This window comes from Temnothorax americanus, unplaced genomic scaffold (genome assembly GCF_048541705.1).
Source record: "Temnothorax americanus isolate GAGA-0224 unplaced genomic scaffold, ASM4854170v1 Scaffold16, whole genome shotgun sequence".
NCBI classification, from domain to species: domain Eukaryota; kingdom Metazoa; phylum Arthropoda; class Insecta; order Hymenoptera; family Formicidae; genus Temnothorax; species Temnothorax americanus.
The window spans coordinates 1,776,693-1,799,954 of record NW_027509297.1 but is presented as its reverse complement, the minus strand read 5'-3'; the positions used below and the strand labels follow the sequence as shown (position 1 = coordinate 1,799,954).

The 23,262-nt window shown below is 37.0% G+C and overlaps 1 protein-coding gene across 2 annotated transcripts in view; it reads left to right on the top strand.

Moving 5' to 3' along the window:
- Positions 1–23,262, top strand: part of Plexa (plexin A) — a 276,975-nt gene that overhangs the window by 71,310 nt on the left and 182,403 nt on the right. For both annotated transcript variants that reach the window (XM_077402603.1, XM_077402604.1), the window contains one exon: positions 4,745–6,097. In XM_077402603.1, coding sequence (XP_077258729.1) covers positions 4,910–6,097 — 1,188 coding nt within the window. In that variant the 5' untranslated portion in view covers positions 4,745–4,909. The remainder of the gene's footprint in view (positions 1–4,744; positions 6,098–23,262) is intronic.

Genomic DNA, 23,262 nt, shown 5'->3' with positions numbered 1-23,262 from the left:
AATCTTCTGGGGCCGAGGCGGAGATAACGAGCCGGGATGTCTTCGTGGAGTACGCTTCTTTACGGTTATATACTTCGCGTATATACATTTAGTTTCGGTTTAAGTTTGCCGGGGAGAGGAAAGTTCGCCTCTGTGTTCGCCGCTGGCAACTCGATATGCCGGACTCGCCGCGGAAGGAATCGGCCGTTTTTAAAAAGTCACCAACCGGACAATTGTTTAAACCCTTTAACGATTGTTCAACTCGTTAAGGATCCATTAGGGGCTTCGGACTCGGTAGACCGCGCAAATTTTCCGCCGCTCAGAGTCTCTCTCGTCCCTCGCTTCCTACGCTTTATAGCGGTGGCAAATTAATTCAAGTTTTCCCATCCGAGTTGGTTATAGTAAGTTTTTGCTAACGGCCGTTCTCTCCCCGGAAAATTTCCCCGTAGACCATAATAGCTATATGCCGCTATATTTAAGAGCTTTTAGTTTGTTAGGTTTGGTGAGCAATAAAATCGCTGTTATCGAAAACAGTGTTTACTTAACTTTCTTTCTCTCTCTTTCTTTTTAGTTAGAAATATATTAGATAAGAATTTTTTTTAGAAAAATGTTAATAAATAGAAAGATAAATCTATTTATATTCTGAAACAAATTTTTCAGGGATTATTAATAAAAAATTACAGAAATTTTAATGAGATGAATATTTAAATATCAAAAAGATTAAACAAATAAAAATAATAACGATTAATATTGTAAGAGAATTAATATCTGATATTATATTGTCTCGCTCTTCTTTCTAAAAAAGGTATATAAGAAAAATTAAAAGAAGATAAAATTATAAAAGAATCGTTCGGTCAATGAAATAAATAAGCAATAAAATATATCAGTTGTGATTAGTAAATTAAACAAATAACAATTTAATAGTAATGAATTAGTTCAGCTTAAACCAATCAAAATTATCACGCTCAAAATGCATTTGTCACCGACGTATACTATTTAAATGTAAAAGAGTCCTTATCGTTTTGCCTCTTGCATTGGAATTTTACGAGAAAGCAGTTAAACGTCGTAGAAAGCTAAGTTCGTTTTTACGTCGTGTCTCTTTGAATTACAGAAGTTTCCGCGACATGTTTTCCACGTCGACCATTTGCTTAATGAGGAATCAGGAAGACCTCGAGCTAAGGGGACGGAAGGAAGATTTAAAGGATCGCGGAGAGCGTTGCATCGTTCCCTTGCGTTTCGGGCTTTCCTCCAGCCCATCGTCTTCCCCTTTCGACGCTCATACTCATTCTTTTTCATGCCCCTTCAATACTTACACTTTTCTCTGAAGCACGTTTGTCGAGCAATCACATTCGTTACGTGGCCTTTTCTTGAAAAGGCAATTTGTCTCTCAAGCTGCATAGACGATCTTATCTTCAATGTACATTCCATATGGTGGCCATTGTAAATAAATCTTTCTGCATGAGGATTGGATAGTTGATCAATGCAGCGAGAATTTTATGAGAGACAACTTTAAAGGATTATAATTTTTGAAATATTTCTTATACAAAATATATTTAAAATACTTATTAAATATTCTTATCAAATTTTTTTTTGCATAATTTAATGTTTTTACTTGTTTCTTGTTATTAATAGAAATAAAAATATTGTAATTTTGCACTTAAAAAATTTTAATGTATATAATGCTTGCGCTATATTTACAACTTTTTTTTCTTATAGTTTTTTGTTTAATACATGCTACATGAATATTATAAAATGTTGATATTGATCCTCAATACTGAATGAGTGATAAAATATCGGTGCCCCGGTAAATTTAAACATCCCAACAGCCTTGAGTTTGGCAACGCCTCAAGCCTTATTTGCACGCTAATTAGCCCGTAGTTTCACGCATGTTTGACTTTCTCGACTAACGTAACGTTGTCGGAAACGAGAGGTGTCTCCGTCGTGTATCGCTCTGGCGAAATCGCGGTGCAAATTACCGAGAGCAATTAAGATCGTTAATTACCGACGTCAAAGTGCGTGTCGCTCTTCTCTAGTACAATATGGGAATTCATAAAGAAAGGCACGCGTTCTCTTCATCAGATGCGGGAGGCTATCGCCAGTCTGTGATCTACGATAATTGATATGCGAGTCGACATTGGACGGACACACATGTAAACACACATACACACATTTAGGGATTTTTCACACCATTATATGTATGTATATAGGGATTCTTCAATGAATGTTTAAAGCAATTCAATATTTAAAAATAATAAATAATATATTTTATTATAATTGAAGGACACCCCTTATGCGACTCTGTTTTCTCAAGCAATTTTTTCTCATCACATTCCTGCATCGTTTCTTTCCTGAGAAATCGCGTGCTCGCGGTCAATTCAATACTTATATCGGTGCACGTGTCACCTAGTCTACTTTCTTTATACGTGCAATCGTTACTTGTAATGCTTACTCACTGCAAATGGCTCATACAATCGCGCGAACTTTATCTTTTACTTTTCATGGAACAAATGCTTTTATGCGATATTGGACTCCCCGATTTGTCATTTAATGACGCGCATTGGCGGATCGAAGTTGCTATACTATAGCCTACGAACGTAGTCTGCAACTACGCCGTGTTGAATAAACAAATCGATACTATTCATGGTTTCTTTTAAGCTTCTCCGAATACGCGAAGCAAGAGACTGTAATATTATTCGGTCAGTAGTTAAATTATTCATTCACGTGAAGTTAATCGAAATTAAAATACCGTGAGGAGACAAGTAGAACATTTTTTCGTATTTTTTGAAATGTGTCTTTCTTTCTAAAAGAAAGATAACTTATCGGATGTAATGACAGTATTTTGTTCGAGAATGATAGTCTAGTGTTTACTGAATCTATTTCCTAATTGAATAATACAAATTGTTTCATTTATCAAAATTAGTTTAACTATCGAGTTTGGAAATACGTTTGCTATTGTCAGTGTTAAAATTACTGACATAAAATTTTATTATTATGCGTTTTTCAAACAAATGTATTAAATTCTTAATATTCTAAGTTTGATAACCTACAATTAATTAGAACTTACACAGTGGTTCTTCATATATTTTAAATAGCACTGATATCTGATTAGACTCAAAATTTCGATAGAAATTATTCGTAACTTAATCATCGTTCTGATTATTGATTACTTAACGAATAAAAGACAATATTTTACACTTTTATAATATGTAGGGATTTAGAAAATAGAATTGTTCACTTAAACATAAAAATAGATACCTGAAATATTTTTTTATCTTTGTAATTATATATAAATTTGCTTTATTTATTATAATTCTATTATATAAAAATTGTAATCGATTGCGGATATTAAATTTAACTGTATAAAAAATACATTAAGAAAAATGGAGACAGTTGAAATTTTCCGTGACTGAGTTATTCTTAAAGATCGCGCAAAATGTCTGAGATTTTGGCACGCAGATGTTTCTAATCTTCCTAGGGTCAGAGCACTATAACCGAGATTGACATCAAATGAAATTGGGAGGGAGGGGGGGTAATCCGGGAACAAGGGAAAGAGTGGGGAAAATGGGTTCTTCAGGAAATAAGAAAACTTTTTTCCCGATCGGCTGTTACCCTCCGCGTTGCGATAAGAGACGAAAGAGAGAGATGATGATCGCCGCGTTTCTTTTTTTCCTTCGCCCGTTCCACCACCTTTCGCTTTTTTCGACGCTCGCCGGCTGCTCGAAGTCATTTTCTTAAGAGGGGGCCGACGAGATGCATCGGAGGGGGCACGTTTCAAAGGCACCTGGTTTTCTCCTGCTCGATAAATCGCACATTCTTCCCGTTTCGCCGCGATCTCGTTATTTTTGTCCTACAATTTTTTGTTTGTCGATCCTCTGTGAGAACGTGAACTGCCGAGCCGATCGGCAAAAGGCATCTTTTATAATCACGTAGAGATGCTTACATTCCATTAACGAAACGTCATTTAAATGTATTTGTCTTTGACGTTGGTACGCTGGTTTGTACGTTTGCCGAATCGAGAAGCTTAATTATTAGTTGTATGTAATATGATTTATTATCTTTTGTGCAAACATTTAAGATATTTTTAATACAACTTTAGGAAGTGCACTTTTCAACGCGCGCTGCGCGTAATTATGCTTGATTGTTATCTTGCGTTCTCGGCAATAATTGTTCCGTGTCGTTGCACTAATTGCACCTTTCCCTTCGATCGAAAGTAGATTACGTTGCGTGCAAGAGGTGCTCTCACCTTGAGTCGGAGAAGATAATCGTTACAATTATGCATGGCGAATACTGTCTCTTGCGTATAATGTCTCGCTCTTCGGACGTACGAATAGTATAGTTACATTATAGCAGACGGACATCTGTATATACGAAAAGATAAATTAAAAGTGAAAGAAATTTGTAATTTCCAGGGGCGATATCAATCAGAATAGTTGAATGCCAGAAGAAATGAAACAAGATTATAATATTATGTAATAATTTTGATGTATTTTTACAAATTATAAATACATCATAATTTTATTTTTTATTCCATAAATTCAATAAAGTTTTATCAACAGAGAAGTAATTTGATGCTACACATGAAATATACTTCTTTTTAAATTATTTTTTTCTTTTACATAAATATCTATTTTTAAGAGCTAAGGGAGGATATTTTTCTTAAATGCGAACAATTTTTGAAAAATATATCATTTGTTATATAATACATTTCCTTATACGGTTTAATGTCTCAAGTACATTAACTATCAATTTTGATTGCTTTTTGCAGGTCTGGGAGAAGCTCAAGGAAGAAGCTACCTCCGCCACAATCGCCGGACAGCGCGGAAGAGGAGGAGGGGGCGGGGGAGGAGGCGGCGGAGGAGGTGGAAGAGGAGGGGGTGGTGGTGGTGGAGGCGCGACGGAGTCCGTAGTGTGGAAATAGGTAGAGTAGGCAATGTTGTCAGTTTTCCCGACAACGACGACGGGGACTATGAGGGTGGCGCGGTCGGTGGTATCGCGGCCGCGCCGACGATGTTGGTGTCGCCCGCCGCTGCTGCTGATTCTGATCCTCACGCTGCCGATAGCGGTGCGCACGTCGCCGGCCGACATAGTCCAGAAATTCCACGATTCGGAGGTGGAGCGCATGAACCATTTGGTAGTGGACAAGAACACCGGTCGGGTGTACGTAGGTGCGGTTAATCGTCTCTATCAGCTGTCGCCGGACTTGCTGCTCGTCGTAAAGGAGGTCACCGGACCGAAGGGCGACTCCACCGCGTGCTCGATGCTAGACTGCCCCCGTGAGGCGCAAAAGCGGCCGGTCGACAACGTGAACAAGGCCCTGGTGATCGATTACACTACCACGCGGCTCATCTCGTGCGGCAGCTTGTTCCAAGGCATGTGCACGGTGCGCAATCTGCACAACATATCGGACGTGGTGCAGGAAGTGAAGGAGGCGGTGGTGGCGAACAACGCCACCGCCTCGACGGTCGCGTTTATCGCGCCCGGCCCGCCAAATCCACCGGTCTCCCAGGTCATGTACGTCGGCGTGACCTTCACCGGCAATTCGCCCTACCGCTCGGAAGTGCCGGCGGTGAGCTCGCGTTCCCTCGACAAGGACAAGATGCTCAACATCGCGGAAGCAGCGGTCACGACCGGTACACGCATGTACGTTAACTCTCTGTCGCGAGAACGTTACCCCATCAACTACATCTACGGCTTTAGCAGCGGCGGGTTCAGTTATTTCCTCACCACGCAGATGAAAAACACGGAGACGCCGATCTATCTGTCGAAACTGGTCCGCGTATGCCAGGACGACGAGCATTATTACTCGTACACCGAGATACCGATTAACTGCACCAGCGACGAGCGTACCTACAACTTGGTGCAAGCCGCCTACGTCGGCAAGGCCGGCTCGGTTCTCGCCGGTGACCTGGGCATCACCGCTCAGGACGATGTGCTGTTCGCCGTGTTCGCCGAGAGCGACGGGCCCAACAGTGACGTGCCGCGACAACGCTCGGGTCTGTGCGTGTATTCGCTCAAGGCGATCCGCCGCAAGTTCATGAGCAATATACAGAGATGCTTCAGCGGCGAGGGACAGCGGGGCCTGGAGTTCATCTCGCCGAGCCACAAATGCATATCAACGGTGAGTCATTTTGAACAGCTTAATTTAACCACTGCCGCTTCGCCGACGTGTACATAATCTCGGCGATGTCACTCGGCATCTCGCTCGTTATCTGGAGAAAAATATAAAATACCTTTGATCGTTGTAAAAAGCGCGGGATTCAACGAACGCAAAACATTTCGAGATTTTTGATAAGTGATTTTTGTTTTAAAATTTATCATGATATTTTGGATACCTAATACATGCATATTATTCCATGGGGATTCTATTGCGAATAATGCGTGACTTTCTTAAAAAGAAGACTTTAAATTATTTGAATCTAATTTATCAATAAATTTACACACGCATAGAGCGCGATTGCGACTTATCACAAAAATCTAAGATTTAAAAAAACGGAGCGAATTGATTTATATTTTGCCAAGAGTAGTTCACAACTATATATAAACGCGTTGTTAGTCACTGTCTCGTTGAAATCTCTCGTTACTTCGTTCATTCCCTCCGATGCACACAGCGGATTGATAGCTCGTTTAAATGAATTGATATCTCGCAGTATGGCTATACTACTGGCCGACAATAACTCGCGGAAGGTTACCTTGTGTGCACGGTATTCGATAGCTCGGCACTGCGAGGGTATCAGTGCCATCGGAATTATTATAACCACACGATGTGGCGCATGGTGGTGCATCGGTGGTTGTCGAGCGGCTGAATGGCCGTCAGGTGGAAAGACCACCTTTCGTTGCAAGAAGGACGCGCGATTCGTCTTCCTTGATTATTACGGCACGAATCAATCGGCTCGCAGGAAGCTCCTCGCCGTCCTCTTTCTCACTCGTTCGCATTTACGTAACAGGTGGCATCGAAAAGCTTAAAGAAGGCAATACGCAGGAGCCTTTTACAAAGCGCCATATGCTCCTTTCACACGGGCTCGCGTCATTTGTGCATACATACGAGCGCGAGAACAATCTTTCTCCGCAGCGTCCGCCTGTGCGTAGGCTGTTTCTCATTTTTTTGCCGGGAAATTGCGAAATACTTATGCTATTGCGTATGTCGAATTTTAGAAACGGATAAATAACGCGTGTTAATTTTGCCAGAATCTGTCTAACGCTATTATGTTTATCCGATCTGTTAAATTGCACGTGTAATATTACATTTAAGCCATTATATTTGCATTAATGCGGAAACAGAAAATCAGGATATTGTTTTATTCACGTAATCGCGGAATTAGCATTATGTTGCAATTAAAATATATATTGTGATTCACGCAGTGATAAAGTGGATAAAGTCTGTACATTTAACCGGCGCGATTATATGACGAAAATATAGGAACGCGATCAAGTTGAGCACTCATCAGGAACATCACGGACCGAATCGACTATATCAATTCACGGGTCGGGTTTATTATTTTCCGGGAGAGCGACCGAATTTTTATTCGTCTTTATGGTTGTCCGAGGTCTCACCTGGCGCAATTAAAACCTCTAATGAGACTGGCGAATGCCGGGCGAAGCCTTTCTCCAGATCCGCGTATGCGTCGTTGACCAGCGCGGCGGATTCCATAATTTATTATTATTAAACGTCAAGAGTCCAAGAGCCGGTCGCTTTGCTGCGGAGCGATTTTATTGCGCGCAGCCAACGGCAGTCGCACATTCCACGACTTTTTCCGAGCGTCACAGAGAGGCAGAAACGCGACGAAAATGCGCCTCTTTCGCCGCGTTTGCCGCGTCATTTCTGCCCGCAACCACCGAGGCTATCTCTTCGCGATCGATCGCTATATACCGATCGTTCGTCAGCGGTTAACCGAAACTTATACATCAAAACGCCGATGAGCTCTCGGTTTTGCTGACCGCTTTTCTTGTTGTGTCGCGTATGCATCGGGATGTTCTCGCGTATATGAATTCCCCGAATTTGAAGCTGAGCCTTTCTGTTTGAAAAATTTAATCGGATAACGCGTTGCATGAAAAACTTTGGTTAAAATTTTACTCTTGAAAGTCCTTAAATTCTTTATAACACAGAGATTGGTCTCGCGAACAATTTTTGTCGAAAAAAGTCGGTAAAAAATCCGCATATAAAAGAAAACCTAGATCGCTCTGTGCATTCTTGTTCGGGAACTCTGGCGAATTGATTCCGCACGGATACACGCGACTTCGGACGAATTTCACGATTCATGCTCGTCTCAATAAGCGATCACGAGGAACATTCCTCCCTATATAGCTATATAATGCGAAGTCATCCCTCGAAAGAGGGCGAAATGGATTCAATATTAAATTAGGTGGACACGCTTATTATTTGCCTTTGTTAAATTAGTTTCACTGTGATGATAGAGATATGATTAATTATATATATCTCTATCATCACGGTGAAATTAATTTAACAAAGTCAATTTTTACACATACGCACACGCACACACATAAAATACCTATATTCTAAAAATTGCTCGACGAGCAGACAGAATATCGATATTATGTTCTTTTATATCCGAAGTATTTGTCAAAGTTTTCGCAATTTGACTTATTCTCTTCCGTCTTTCCGTGGGAGAGCAGCATTAGTGAATTGAACAATTTATCGTCATTTGTACGTCGCCGGCGCTCGATCTCAGTTTGTCAAGAAATCTCGCAACAATTTCTCGGCATGTATCGATTTATATAAATTTTACTTTCACGTTTTCCACGCATCTAAGCCAAAAGACACAGATAAAGTTTATATATAAAACAATCAATCTCCGGCATGTAAACAAAGAAAAGTAAGAATAATTTCAAGAGAAACTGATTGGGATGGATTATTTTAGTAATGGAACAAAAGAGACACAGAGGCAAATAATCATAAAAAATTTCGCAAAATATTTGATTGAGCACATTCATCTCAATTCCTTGATTTATTTCTACAAAATAATTTGGGACAGTTATCTACAAAAGAAACTAGTCATTTTTCATATCAGCGCAACCATTTATCTTCGATATCGGTTCAGCGATTTAAGGTTTCCGTCTCCCTCTCTCTCTCTCTCTCTCTCTCTCTCTCTCTCTCTCTCCCCTCTCTCTCCCTCTCTCTCTCTCTCTCTCTCTCTCTCTCTCTCTCTCTCTCTCTCTCTCTGTCTTTCTCACGCAAAGAACGCCAAAGGTTTCCGAACGGCGCGGCGGTTAGGTATAACGAAGCTTGCCCGGGTTTCGTCGCGTCAGTCGCGTGGGGTGCACAGGCACGGCTTTCTCAAAACTTCACGGGAACGGTACTTAGAGAACCGTTTTCAGTGCCCGCTTAAAGATGCGGAACACTCCGCAAAATCTAGCGAAATGATATTCACGACGCGGCGCGAGATTTATTCAAATTTTCTGCATTTCGTCTCGCTTTCTCTCTCTCTCTCTCTCTTTCTCTCTTTCTTTCTCTCTTTCTCTCTCGTGAAACTTTTCCTCCGCCGTGAGAACGTATGCCGGAACACAAAGGATTTCTTTGGTAGGAAGGCGAGAAAAAGGCGCGGAAACCTGCTGAGAGTTAGTCGCCGGACGGAGATAAGCGGGCGACTATAAAGAAGATAAAGATTGTTTGTTTGGTCTAGCCGACGACGAGCTACCGTGGGACAACGCGTTCGTCTTTTATTTTATTCCTATTTTCTTTTTTTTCTTCGTCATTCTACTCCGGTCGACTCTCGAGCCTGCTGCTCCTCCTCTTCCTGTTTCTCTCCCTTTATGTCTTTATTCGAACGGACAACCGCAAGATTCCGGTAGAACGGAAACGGACAAATTCACCGGATGCGTGTGTGTTTATTTGACCGATTGAAGATCGCGTTTAGTCTTGGTGAATCCCACAATTAAGCCACGTCAAAAAATAAATATAAAAAAATCATAATAACAAAACATCAATTCTTGACAAGCTATATTTTCTCGAATACATATATCTATACATATATCTTTGTTTTCCATAGTCGAGAAAAAAAATTGAAACTTTCTCTTTTAACGAAGACTTATCACTGAAATTTTTTGTATTAATGTGTAAAATGTAGATTTTTTAAATATATATATTATTTATCCGCATTTAGATGCGCACAAATTATTACAATTATTTTTTATTTTGTGTGAAAGCGATGTTCAAGAATGGAAAAAACTTGAGAAAATTTGCACATTTGTAAATATTGTCACATTTTTAAATTTGATAAATTGTGTCTTCTGTAGTTAACAAAAATTGCCAATGACAATGGCAGCTGTAGTTATTCTGAGAAGAAAGAGAATAAACCGAAATGTGTAAATGAAAAAAGAGGAACAGCGGATAAAGAAAGGAAAAAGCAGAAAGGGGAAGTTGGTTTCTCCTCCGAATTTTGTCATATGTGCACGACATCCACGAACACATGTTCACGTCCGTGAATATACCATAGCTATGTGGATTCAATTTTTACGTCACAAAAGAATCGCGGCAAAGGGGTTGACACGACGGGGAGGTAGGGCGAGGAAGGGAAAGCTTTCGAGAAAAACCCATTCGCTCAAATTGGATGGCCTTCTCTCGCTTCGATCATCGGATTGAGCCTCGCAATTAAAAAGTTTTGCACGATAAAAAAAAAACTCGCGACTCGTAGATAGTGTAAATGTGATGCAGTTTCGCGGGATTTTTTCCCCTTTATTTGGAAAATGGAACGGCCGTGCGTGAAAAAATCACTCGCACTCAATTGTTATGGAAGATAGAGATTGAATATCGATTGGTTTAAAACAAAGTGTATAAAGAATGAAAAGTGCATGAATAGACTGCAGAAAAACAAATAAGTTAGACATCGAAAAATGCATGCAAATCTTCATTTATTTGCACACGAGCCTTTTATTTTGAGAAGACAACATAAATAAATTTTTGAAAAACATTGATTTTAATTCTTATTACTTACACGATAAGTATATGTTTCAACATTATTCTATTATATTCGTATTATTTTAATAATTTACATTCGTAACTTTGAAAATCATGCTAAATTTTGTTAGTTATGAGGAAGCATAGAAAAGAAGTATAACTGTTTCGCAGTAAGCTTATAACTATTGTTCACACTAGAGGGAATATCTAAAGCGACAGACGTCAGATTGTTTCGCGGAATTAAATGAAATAAAATTCTCTCGGGATGAATTTTCATCAAGGATTGAAACCGGTAAAATTTTAGAGAGTTCGGATTTCCGTACTGCAGACGCAGGAAAATAATCTGTACATTTATTCGCGACAGTGAAAACAACGCGACTGACTAAAATACATTTTTCACACACACATTAACGGATAAAATTTAACTTACTGACGTTACATTATGGTTTATAACCTTGCATTTTTAGACATGATAGATTTTAAAGATTAAGTAAAACAACTTTTGTTCCTGATTTTTATGTACAACTGAACAGTTTTTTTTTTTTTTTTAATTTATTTGATATTACAAACTTTTGATGTACAATATTACTTGTTTTATTAAGTTTTGTTTTATTAAGCGAATTTAATTAATTTTGCAACGCGATTTATGTTATACTTTAATATATCAAAATAAAATGTATAGTATCGAGAATATTATAATTTCGATTTTTACGCGATTATTTACCTTCAAGTATAAAATGTTAATTGATGAAATATATAACACGATGCAACTGCAAATGCTCCCCTAAACCGGATGCTTTCAATAACATGAATACCTATATTATATATATATATACATATATATATATATATAGCACGGATATACGAGGTGACTTCTATTTTACTGATTTAGTCCGGGATATTAGCAATAATGAAGTACTTATGGTATTTCTGATCCATTCTATATATAGCATGTTTCGGAAATCTTTATAATGATATAGCAGGAAATAGTTTTCTACTAAATATCGTAATTTTTATTTGCCGTCTTTCCTATACATAATTTTTCTGAATTTTCAAAATTAAATTTCTTAACAAGTTTTTTTACTAAAATTTTTTTCTGTTGATGTCAAGTTTACTGTTATGGAGAAATAGTTTTATTGTCCAAATATAGCTTTCGAAAGTTAATTTTATCAAAACTAATTTTGTCAAATAGCATGCAGACCTCAATTCCAGTTTTGCAAAGCTGTTAAAACTGAAAATTTGATAGGAATAAGTACCGCTTCTAATACTATCGTTATACAGGCTTCCTAAGACAACATGTATACACACTTCGAGAAGCCAACATATCATCGAAGTGGATCGATCGAGTCTAATCGTTGCGATTGAAGCCCCTATCGAAGCCCGATTGAAATCCGATATTCTTGTTTTTTTTTTCGCTCATAATTTATGGGAGACGAAATCATCGATGTTCCTACGACAAGCGACATCGGGGAAAATTGAATCGAATGCAGGGAATTAAGCTCAGAACATAGCATTTTCCGAGACGTGCTGACGAATTCGATAGCATTTTCGTTCGTTTTCCGCGATAATCTCTCTCTTCGCCGCTCTACTTTTTCTCCTTCTTTTTCGTTCGAGTATGCAACCTCACTTTCGCGCCTATAGGAACAGTTAGAGGTAACATTGCGGAATACCGTATACTGGACTTACTGGGGCGTGGAATAGTAATTGCTGGACGAGAGACGAAGCCGTGCGTAATCGCGCCCAGGTACAAAAACCGTTGTGATAACTTCTCCCGGCGAGTATCGGAGATAGTAAAAAGAAAGGTATCGAGTAATAATCGAGGCTTGAGACTCGCGTGGGACTCTCAAAGATTAATGTCGTACAATTTCAGATTACGGTTTCAAGACTCTCGCTCAGTTCCTCGAGGAAAATTTTTAGGATCGATGACTTGTTTTTACAAACATTCAAATGTTACAGTCAGGTATTTTCTCACGTGTTTAGGTCTTTAGATAATGGTTATTAGAAATATTTAATACTCTTACATTGCTATTGAAATACTGCATTTATATTTTGATTTGACTTTTACTTCTGCAAGAGTAAAAGTGTTCTTGTTTATTTTTGGACAAGAAACATATTTTTTTCTAATTTACATTTTTAAATGTTTACTCTCTTTATATCAACGAATGACTTGTATTCCGAAATAGAGATCGCATTATTTGTCAGTTAGTCGAAACGTGGATTGACGTGAATTATGAGGGCATTTACCAGATTGAATTTATAAAGTGGTCTGATCCGTAAAAGTTATTTCTAATTTAGTCGGCGACAGACGCGCACATTCAATTTTGCAATAAAGTTTGGCTATAACGTTCGAAAGATCAAATCAAGCTTGTGTACATTGATGAATAATTATAGGGAATTGACACTTTTCTCTCATACATGTACATTTATGCGTTTCGAACAGCGTTGAATCTTTTAAGGTTTACTCATTGAAGTGCCTTGAAAATTAAAATGCAAAATAAATTGAGACTAAAAGGAAAATGTAGTAGCAGATAATAGGTCTGATATTAGCGATGAAAATAACATGCATTTTTCGTATTGTTATGAAAAAATTGGATTTTTTACTAATCTTGTCACCTAGGTTAACGACACTGGATAGACTTTAAAAACGTATCCGTGTTTTAAGTTTTCTATATAACTGTAAATTATTTATCAGATCCTCATTTTCTACTGTGACACATATTTTATTCAATCTTTTTTTTTTTAATCAAGACATTGATTTTTTAATACCTAATCTCTCTTACAAATTTTTAATCTAAAGATATGTGGCAAAATGAAATAGAGAGAGAAAACATATCGCTGTCATCAATTTTATTATAGTTACGGGTGAATGAACATTATTCGATTAAAAGTTCGGGGCGAACTGGGTCGATCTCCCGGAAACACCTGACGGAAGCTTTTTGCGGAATCGCCGATTTGCGTGAGCACGTATTGACGTCGGCGCGTTATATCCGGCGCACGTATTAAAGTGCGCTGCAATAAGAAACATTTTCTCTCTCTCTCTGAGCCGCTTCTGCACAAGAAACCTTAGAACGATCGGATCGGGGTACGGGAAACACGTCGCGCTTCGATAGAGTGCACATTATGCAAGTGCATCGCCGCGACGAGATGCATTGCATTTACGTCGTACACTTAAAACATGCGAGTATATACTCGCCTCCGTGGTTGGCTCGTTATTTTACGGCCGTTGCGTTGCGTGCATGCCGCTTGCATTCATCCGCGTTAACTTATCGTTTCATCCGTACAGTCATTTGGGCCCAGCAAATCCACGGATTCGAGTTCCGTCGTTCCGTGAATAGCCGCAAGAAAGATAGAAGTGGAAGATAACTTACTTTGAGAAGAAGAATAGGAACTATAATATAGGTTTATATGCGTTTGATTTATATTGAGCAGAATAGCATAAGCAAATAGATTTATTTTTCATCCATTTAAAAAAAGCTTATTGTTTTGGCGACAAGAAGAAAAAGACGAAGAATTTTTGACAACGCGGTGCAACTCCGACATCTATTTTTTGCGTATTTATCCAGTTACAATTCTGTGCTTAATAGCGTTATTTGCGAGATTCTCATCGTTAAGGCATATCTCTTTGTGCGTATAATTTGGTGAAGCCGCGAATAAAGAGAACATATGGATATCATGGATAAAAAGAAATTAAATTATTTTGCTAGATTCGTGAAAGACTGGGAAAACGCGAAACGATAATGACGGACGCATAACGACGTCGCAGCACGTACAAATAAAGGATTTTTCTTGAAGAGGGAGAGAGAGTGAGAGAGAAAGAGAGAAAAAGAGAGTAATTTTAAAGATATATTAGAAAACGACAGACAGAGAGAGATAGAGCGAAAGAGTTGAAAGCGAGCCAAAGGCCGTTTTCATATAAATTGTGCGCGAGAAAAAGATGTAAAGAAAAGACGAAAAAAAGTAATCTATATGTGAAACATATATACGTAAAAAAGATGCTATAGAGGGAGAGAGAGTGAGAGAGTAAAAAATCCCGGACTCCGTCATGTTCGTTCTAAAAGTTTCGCGCCATCTGACCTGTAGCAAGAGTTCTGAAAAGCAGCGCAACATTTTTCAGAATTAAAGAAAGGTTAATAAGACGCGTCTCCTGCGAGAAATGTTTTCACGAAATATGAGAAAAAGGAATAGAGTTTTGTAAAACACCCATTACATCTTATTGTCTATTTATTAACTTTTTTATCTCTATATTGGCTTATATATTGTACTCATGCCTCGACAAATTGACTTGGGAACTGCAAAAATATCAAGTGATAATTGAATGCTATTTTAATGTCTTGTTTTTTTTTTATTTTAACGATACCGTTTGGCAGAAGATCACGATTGGTCTTTATAGTGTGTCTTTATGTTACAAATAGAAATTGATGTTTTATTTGATGTACTTTTTCTGTTGAGACGTTCTGCTACTAAACTTGCATAAGCTTGACTAATTTCTAAAAAGATACGCGTAACTGATATACTTTGTTTCTGGAAACAGGATTTGCTCTATATCCAACGAATCAAAGCAAGCAACAGTATAGGTACCAGTGAACCGACACGAATAAACATCGCTGTTCCGTTCTTATTCGATTTTTAATGGGGAATTTAATAACAGGTCTGTACGCGCGAGAGATTGGTTGTAACGGTATAAACTGCAATCTATCTTTATAGAATATAAGTATTTATCGACCTACGTTTAGGTAAAATTATATTTTATTTTTTTACTACGAGATAAATAAACAAAAATTTTAAGTGAACAAAATTTAATTGTATACATAATATAATAACACAAAATTCGAAATATTCAATATTATTTATATATTTTACAAAATGTTTTTATCTTGCGCGGGATCTTGTCATACTCCGATCCAGCAGACCGCTGAACGTTTTTCAGTGTTTTCATATAATAACATAATTTTCTAGGTTCTTTATAATTAAGTTCAGAATTCAAATTATTATCTTGACTAGATATTATCATAAACATCTTAATCAGAGCCTGTATTTCCAATTTCTACAGTACAAGCTTAAAAATATTAATTAGAATGAAAATGATAATGCGACAAAGCGGTCTCATATGGACCGAAGTGTGGTGAATTAAGGATTTGAAAATAAGTGTGGCTAGCTAGTGTTAATTTTTTAATTTGTAATGAAACAAATTGAGTTTTCTTAAAATATACTTTTATTACATCCGAAAGAAATTGTCCTGACACAACGGAGTTGTTTCAATGACAAATAATTACAGATCTGTTCGCGTCCGTGATATAAGTATAATTTTTAATAACATTTGTTTAACTAAAGTTATCACTATGAAAATCAGTAAAGAATTTTATGTCCTTGTAATCATATTTGAAGTGCTATTAGTAATCATCTGCGTTGTCGTTTCGTAGGCGACACACTAATAGGATGTACGGCTATTTATGTGAGAATTGATATTATTATTATAAATGGGTTAACGGCGAGAGCTATTAGGTTGTAACACATATTGCTATTTTCGGTAATAATTCCGAAATGTATGTGTATGTGAGACATTAAATTTATGTTAGACAAATTATGGGTACCGACACATTTTATTTCAATTATCATTATAGTTTCTTCCATTTATTACTATCGTGTTCGCTATTTAGATGAATTACTTAGCATGAGATTAAATTTACCTTTTTGTATGTAATATCGTGACCTATTTTATATTTAGATTTTTTTATACTTGAATGTATGTAATACAAGTTACATTTTTTATAATGTAAAATAAATGGATAATTGGAATTATGGATTAATTATCATGGGTAAAGTTGAACTTTTAATTTAATAATGACGATAAAAGAAAATTTGAGACCAAATGAATTGAATTAAAAATGAAGACGCTCTCATTATTCTTTTGTGTGTTTTCACACGAGTTTATTCTTTTCTATATAATTCTACTAATTATTCTACCAAGCATCGATATGCTTTTATATTTAATATAGTTATATTTTAATTAAAACTACATTTTAAATTTTGATCACATTCTTTTGTTTTTCTATTTTTTTTTTAAATATCTTTTGTTATATTTTTGCCAAAAGAAAATATGCTTTATTCGCTTATTATTAAGCCTCGGGACAAGCATCTGTTACAAAGATTGTTTCGCGTCAAACGCGTTTTCTCTCATGGTATCGATCGAATCGCGGCTCGTTTATCTTACCTTTTATCTCGCACCGATCTCGTCGCCTCGAAACGCCCACGATTTCGAGACTTATACTTTCGAACTTTCGAATCATTCTCTTCTTACTCCCGGCAGCTATTTTTCATTTCTACACCTATCTTCTATTTATTGCACCAATTTATTTCTGTTATCTGCTTAGCTTTTTTTTTTAGTCATTGAACATTGTCAGCTCTTTTATACATTGATTTTATGCATTTTCAATTCTGACTATATTTCACTTTTTTATACACTTCTGTGGTATTTTAAGCAAGTTTAACTTATACATATTTTTGCATAGATTTTTATCGATCATTACTTTTTTCCTTCAATTCTCAGGGAGTTTGCCTTATGACAACAATAAATACACTCTGCCCCGTTTCCCTTCTTTCCTCCGCTGACGTTTCCAGCGCATTAGGCTGCTTGAAATAATAATCGACCGTCTCTTCCTTCCGTTCGTCGCCATCGCGCCGAATAATCCGACGTGCCAGTGAAATTCACGCTCCGATCCCCGCGAATCCCGTCCCGGCGTCCAGTTTTTCGTCCCACCGACGCTTCGACGGGCGCGGCTCAAACAAATGCAAATCCGTTAAGCTTGGGGCTAAGCTCCGGGGCTTTTATCGAAAAAAGCTGTGCCCTCGAAATCGGCGGCCCTTCGCGTCGCGACGGTGAACCGCAAGCTCGGTGCCATCGAGGAGAAGCAACGTTTTTAATCCCCGCGAACGCGTTCCAGAACCCCTACAGCTTTTCCTAAACGACCACATAAATGCGCGGACGAGAAGCTTTACAAACGCGAAAAAAATATGCTGGCTTGAAATGCTGGCCTTCTTGATATGTTCTTCTTTTTGCAGAAAAAGAGTTAAAAAATTGGACAAGCATGGCATTGATCCCTATACTTAATTGTATAATTGTATCTTAACGAAAATTTATTTTATTTTTATGTGTGATTTAATCGATATTTATTTTTTACGTATTAGTTTTTTATAATTCTTTAAAGGAAATTATTAGAGAGAAGTTTTGAATCGATTAATGCAGATTTTATAAGAGTAATAATATATATTCTAACAAGTTTATCTTATGTTATTTGGACAAACTTTTTTATGCAATTAGAGGTGACTTTTGTTGAACTAATTAATTGTCTTATATATTAATAATTATAATGAGATAAATGAAGAAATTTGAGAGACAATAAATAAACCAACAAACCAAATTTTCAGGTATAAGCTTCATCTTTAGCTCTCCTTTTATTTATAAAAGCATAAAATACCCGTAATTCGATTGCCTGGAGGAAGGAATAAGCATTTAACCGCAGTTTTCATATTCGCAATCTGTTAAAAATAGTTAAAAATCTGTCAATCTTGAACGGTTGTAGCAAATCGTTCGCATGAGCACGCGATAAGAAAACATAGAGAAAATCGATTGATCGCTAATAGGTGCAACTCGGTATCGGTCTTCGATCGATGTCAGATCGAATACCGTCAAGATATCTGTTAGAAGAAAAAGAACATTCAGAAAATGTCACGACATTTAACACCCCGAATACAAATAACATTCCGCTGAAATACCAATCTCTGTTGCCCGACACGACGAAGGCCGCGGCGATCTTGCAGTCTACTATTTCGTAAAGTGCGAAACAGGCAGAGAGGAGAATCATCTGATTTGCATACCATCTCACGCGCAAATAGAAAACGAAAAGAGCGAGAGATAGATAACGTTCTTTTTTGCATTAAAATAATAAAATTGCTGTTTTTTCTTCGAGAAATTATATCTCGATTATTGTAAAATCACTCTACATAATGGTATATTAAGATTTGCTATATTGACATATATTTTAATCAAATTAAAGCCGAGACTAAATAAAATATTTAAGAATAAATAATTCCCCAATATTAATAAAGAATTACTTAATACATCACAGTAATAATAATGTGTAACTATTATTATTGCGATTTATTAAATAATTTTTCGTTAACCCCAATAAAAAGAATTTATTTATACATATATACATAAATTCTTGTACATATTTTATCATATTTTTTATTTTAGATTTTTATATATATTTTTAAAAGAACTTTTAAAAGAATTACATTTCAAAATATATACCTTGATAATATAAAACTTTATATTTCTCTCTCTCTTTTTCTCCTCTTCTTCCATCTTATCTTCTCCTCTCTTTCTCTCTCTCTCTCTCTCTCTCTCTCTCTCTCTCTCTCTCTCTCTCTCTCTCTTCCTCTGCCCCTTCTGTTTATCTGGTATGCATTGAACCAATAATCACGCCTCCCGATACGGCTCTGGCACATTGCCCTGTATGCCATCCAATGAACATCCTGCTTCGTCGCTACAACGTCCTGGCTACGCGAAAAAGACGAAAGGCTAACGTGGTTGATTCAGACTTTGATCGCGCATGAACAATGCGCGCGTTCTATATTCAGAAATTTGCTGTTGGTTTATCCTGGTAGTAGTATATGTAAGATATGATATCGCATAACTTAAGTTCATCGATTGATTTCTTTTCCTGGATTTCCCGAACTGTGGTCTTACATGAGGTTAGCTCTCTTGGTTATTTAATGCGATTCGACGCGGAGTATGGATAGCATCTTGTAAATTAATATTAGTAAATTAATATAAGTTGATTGGTGTGTAGCGTATTATGCATTCGCGGAATTTAATATTTAATACTTATAAGTTTTAGTCTGATTTGCGGATGAGTGGTATTTCGTGTAAATTACATTTATAATTATTATTACTTTACGGATATTTGTTTATTGTTTTATCATGCGAGCTGTAATCACGATACGTGTTGATGAATATATAAATTTAAATTACAACATATTAATATCGTGAATTTAATTTTGCTGGTGAATATTAATTTGTAGTGTTTTTTTTACACAAGACTGACACAGAAATTAACGCGTATTATTTGAGTATAAAAGGTACGCGCTATTACTTAATTAATATATTTTATTAATTGTATAAGTAATTAATTAATATATTAATCAAAGTTTGAAAAATAATTGCCAATGGTTTCAAGGAAAATTTATTTGGAACAAGTTACGTACAAACGTTTAAAATTTCAAGTTATTAGTAGCCATTTAATAGCAGTATAACCTTTATTTTAATAGGTAGGATTACTATTTAGTTTTGGGCATTAGGAGCTTAATAAATTTTTGCTCAGAAACGTAAAACCATTTTATCTGGTGCGGATTACATAGCATTTTACAGTTTACACGGTGTATAGCGCTGTTTACGCGTAGACACCGCCAATTAAAAGCATTCCAACGCGGCGCTGCGGGAATAATCCTATATAAGGATAACGGTTAAATGGAGCATCGTACGTATAACGACACTGCCCCCGATACGGCGTCGCTGGCACATTGCCTTCGTGCCTTCGTCGGAGACTAGCGCTCGCCTCTCCGGAGTTCCTTTCCTCGACGAGAGGGAGCCTCGACTTCCGATCGAGCAGGAGCTACGCAGATAGAGCCGACTGCGGCTCTAACTGGGCTACTATATACTCGCACGAAAACATCGAGATGCGAGCGGCTTTCCCCTGCCCTTGGAGGTATAGAGCGCTTCGCAAAGTGCGTTGCACCCCTTTCTTTCTTACCTTATACTTTCTCTTCCCTTTTTCTTCGTTCATTTTCTTTATCGTTCCCATTTCCTATACCGGCGTTCTCTCTCTCCGCTAGGTCGGTCAGCGTGACGCAACGGTATTATTGTCTGAGCGTATAGAATTCCGCGCCGGGAACGATAGCACTCTTTTACCAGAGACGGCGCCGTGGAGTGCATTCAGTCAGTTCTCTCTCTCTCTTTCTCTCTTTTCTTCTTTCGCATTTTCTTTTCTGCTCTCTATCATCAGTTCGCTCCCCCTGCGATGAGATGGCGCTTGATACGTTGAACGAAAGTGAAATGATCTAGATGTAATCTGTCATTCGGAATGAAGTCTCGTGAGAGCATTGTTATATAATAATGCTTACAATTAGTGATAATTATAAAGCAAAATGTTCCGGGGAAGCGGTGCATTACAGAAATCTCAGCGATTTTTCTTTCTACAAAAATAATATTTATTATTTTATATTTTATAGTTTCTAATAATGCATAGTTGCAAATTAGTAAATTATGTACGTTCTTTTCTTTGCATGCATAAATTTTATTTTGAGGGACATCGTCTCATTATACTATGTAAATTTCCAACATTAATATTTTATAAAAAATACTAAAATTCTATTAATATGACTTGAATGAAGCATAAGAATTTTTCGAAATATCTTTGAACTTTTTATATTTAATAATTTTATAATCAGCCTTCTTGAATTCAAGGTTGAAAGAGCAAAGATTGCTCTAGAGAATTTAAATTATATATTGATGTTTCTTTAAAATATAACATTTATCTTTATACTACATTATCGGAGAATTTTCATATCAAACGTAGAGCGCACATACATATACAAAATATTATTTTTGAACTTGCGAAACGTAGGAAGTCGCATTTACGAAGTGCAAGTCCGGAGCGTATGGATTAAACGACGTCGCTCGAGTCGTGTTAATCTCGGCCGATTAGAAAAGACTATCAAGGAGGGTCCACGTACGGATGTGAAAATTTCACATGGTCCGATGGGCATCCGTAAATCAATCGAGCGTTTACCCTTTGCCCTCGAGCCACCCTCAGCACGAGCCAACGACCACCCTTCTCCGCGAATTACGATGAAGGAGCGGTCTCGACTTCTATAAATAAGGATTACTGGGGGGGGGGGGAGCGGGAGTTGTTGCTGCTGCCACCTGCCCTCATCACTCGGCCAATTTTATTGAACGCCCGACTGCCATAAGCGAGCATATATGTTTACTTTCTCCGGTGGATTAATTATTATTTACCACTTAATGTTCAGAGTGAATAGTCGAAAGACTCATTCACTAAGTCATATGTCGAGTCACAGTTGACACAAGAATTTTTTGTGAAATTACAGTTGATTTGCAGAATCATCTATCACGTCATAGTTGGTACGAAAATAATTTATCGAATCGGTAAGAATCACTCTCACTAAATTATGAAGTCTAAGATGTGTACTATCTAGGTTGTTTTCTCGTATACAATAAGAGTCTCAATCACGTAAAAGTAATATTTTTAATAAGCAAAATTATCATCAAAGTGAAGTAAAATATTTTCAGTTTTTTCTGTAACATCTGAAAAATGCAAATTTGTCACAAAATGTTTGAATTATTCAGATTCCAGAAAAGTAAAGTAGAATATTCTAACGAAAATAAAATTTAAAAATATTCTGATGAATCTTCTTTTCTCTCTTGTTACTTTTCTTCTTCTTTAATAAAGATGAAAGTTCGCTCTGGAAATGTTCTTGCTTTCAATTAGGGACCAAATAACTCAGGAAATGTGCTCAGACCTTGTTACGTTCCGCGCGCTTAATTGGGCAGCTATTGTCGGCACGTGGCAATAAGCAAGGTTTCCGGAATCTTCGCGAGTGATCCTGTACATTCACATGTATCCGTTATAGATCGGATTGGCGAAAGAAGATTTGGCAGAAATGGTGCCGAACGGGCACGATTTCAATTCCAAGACTCTATAATTTAGTCTTATCTCGATTCTTTTTTCAAGCGTTACATACAGTTCTGTTTTTTATCCCACAAATTTCTTTCTTTAAAAGACACGCTCGAATGTCTTTAATTTCTACAGATGCTACTAGTCGTTTGTTCCAACTTACAAGGATTTATTTCATGGACACTCTCTTTCTCTTGAATGTGTGTGTCACTATTATCTCTCTGAGATTTCTCTTCTATGTTTTCTCGAAAGTGATATGACATTATAATATTATGTCTTGTTTCGTACTTACATCACAGGTTTTCCCGATGTCGCAATATACTGCGTGGTATATATTTTTATTGATCGAAGGAAATTCCACAATACGGTTTTGTTAGTCACCAACAAAGCTATATATTTACGGTTATATTTAATAATCTACAATGCTTGGATTAATAAATGAATATTCCATTTTATTTAAAAAAATTAAAAGACATAATTTAAAATCATAAAACTCAAGTTTAAAGTTATAAAGTTTTAAATAAATTTTATTACTAACATGTTTAATTAATTTGCATCTTATGTTAGACCACTCATATATCAAACTACATTGAAAGCCATAACTCTTATTCATAT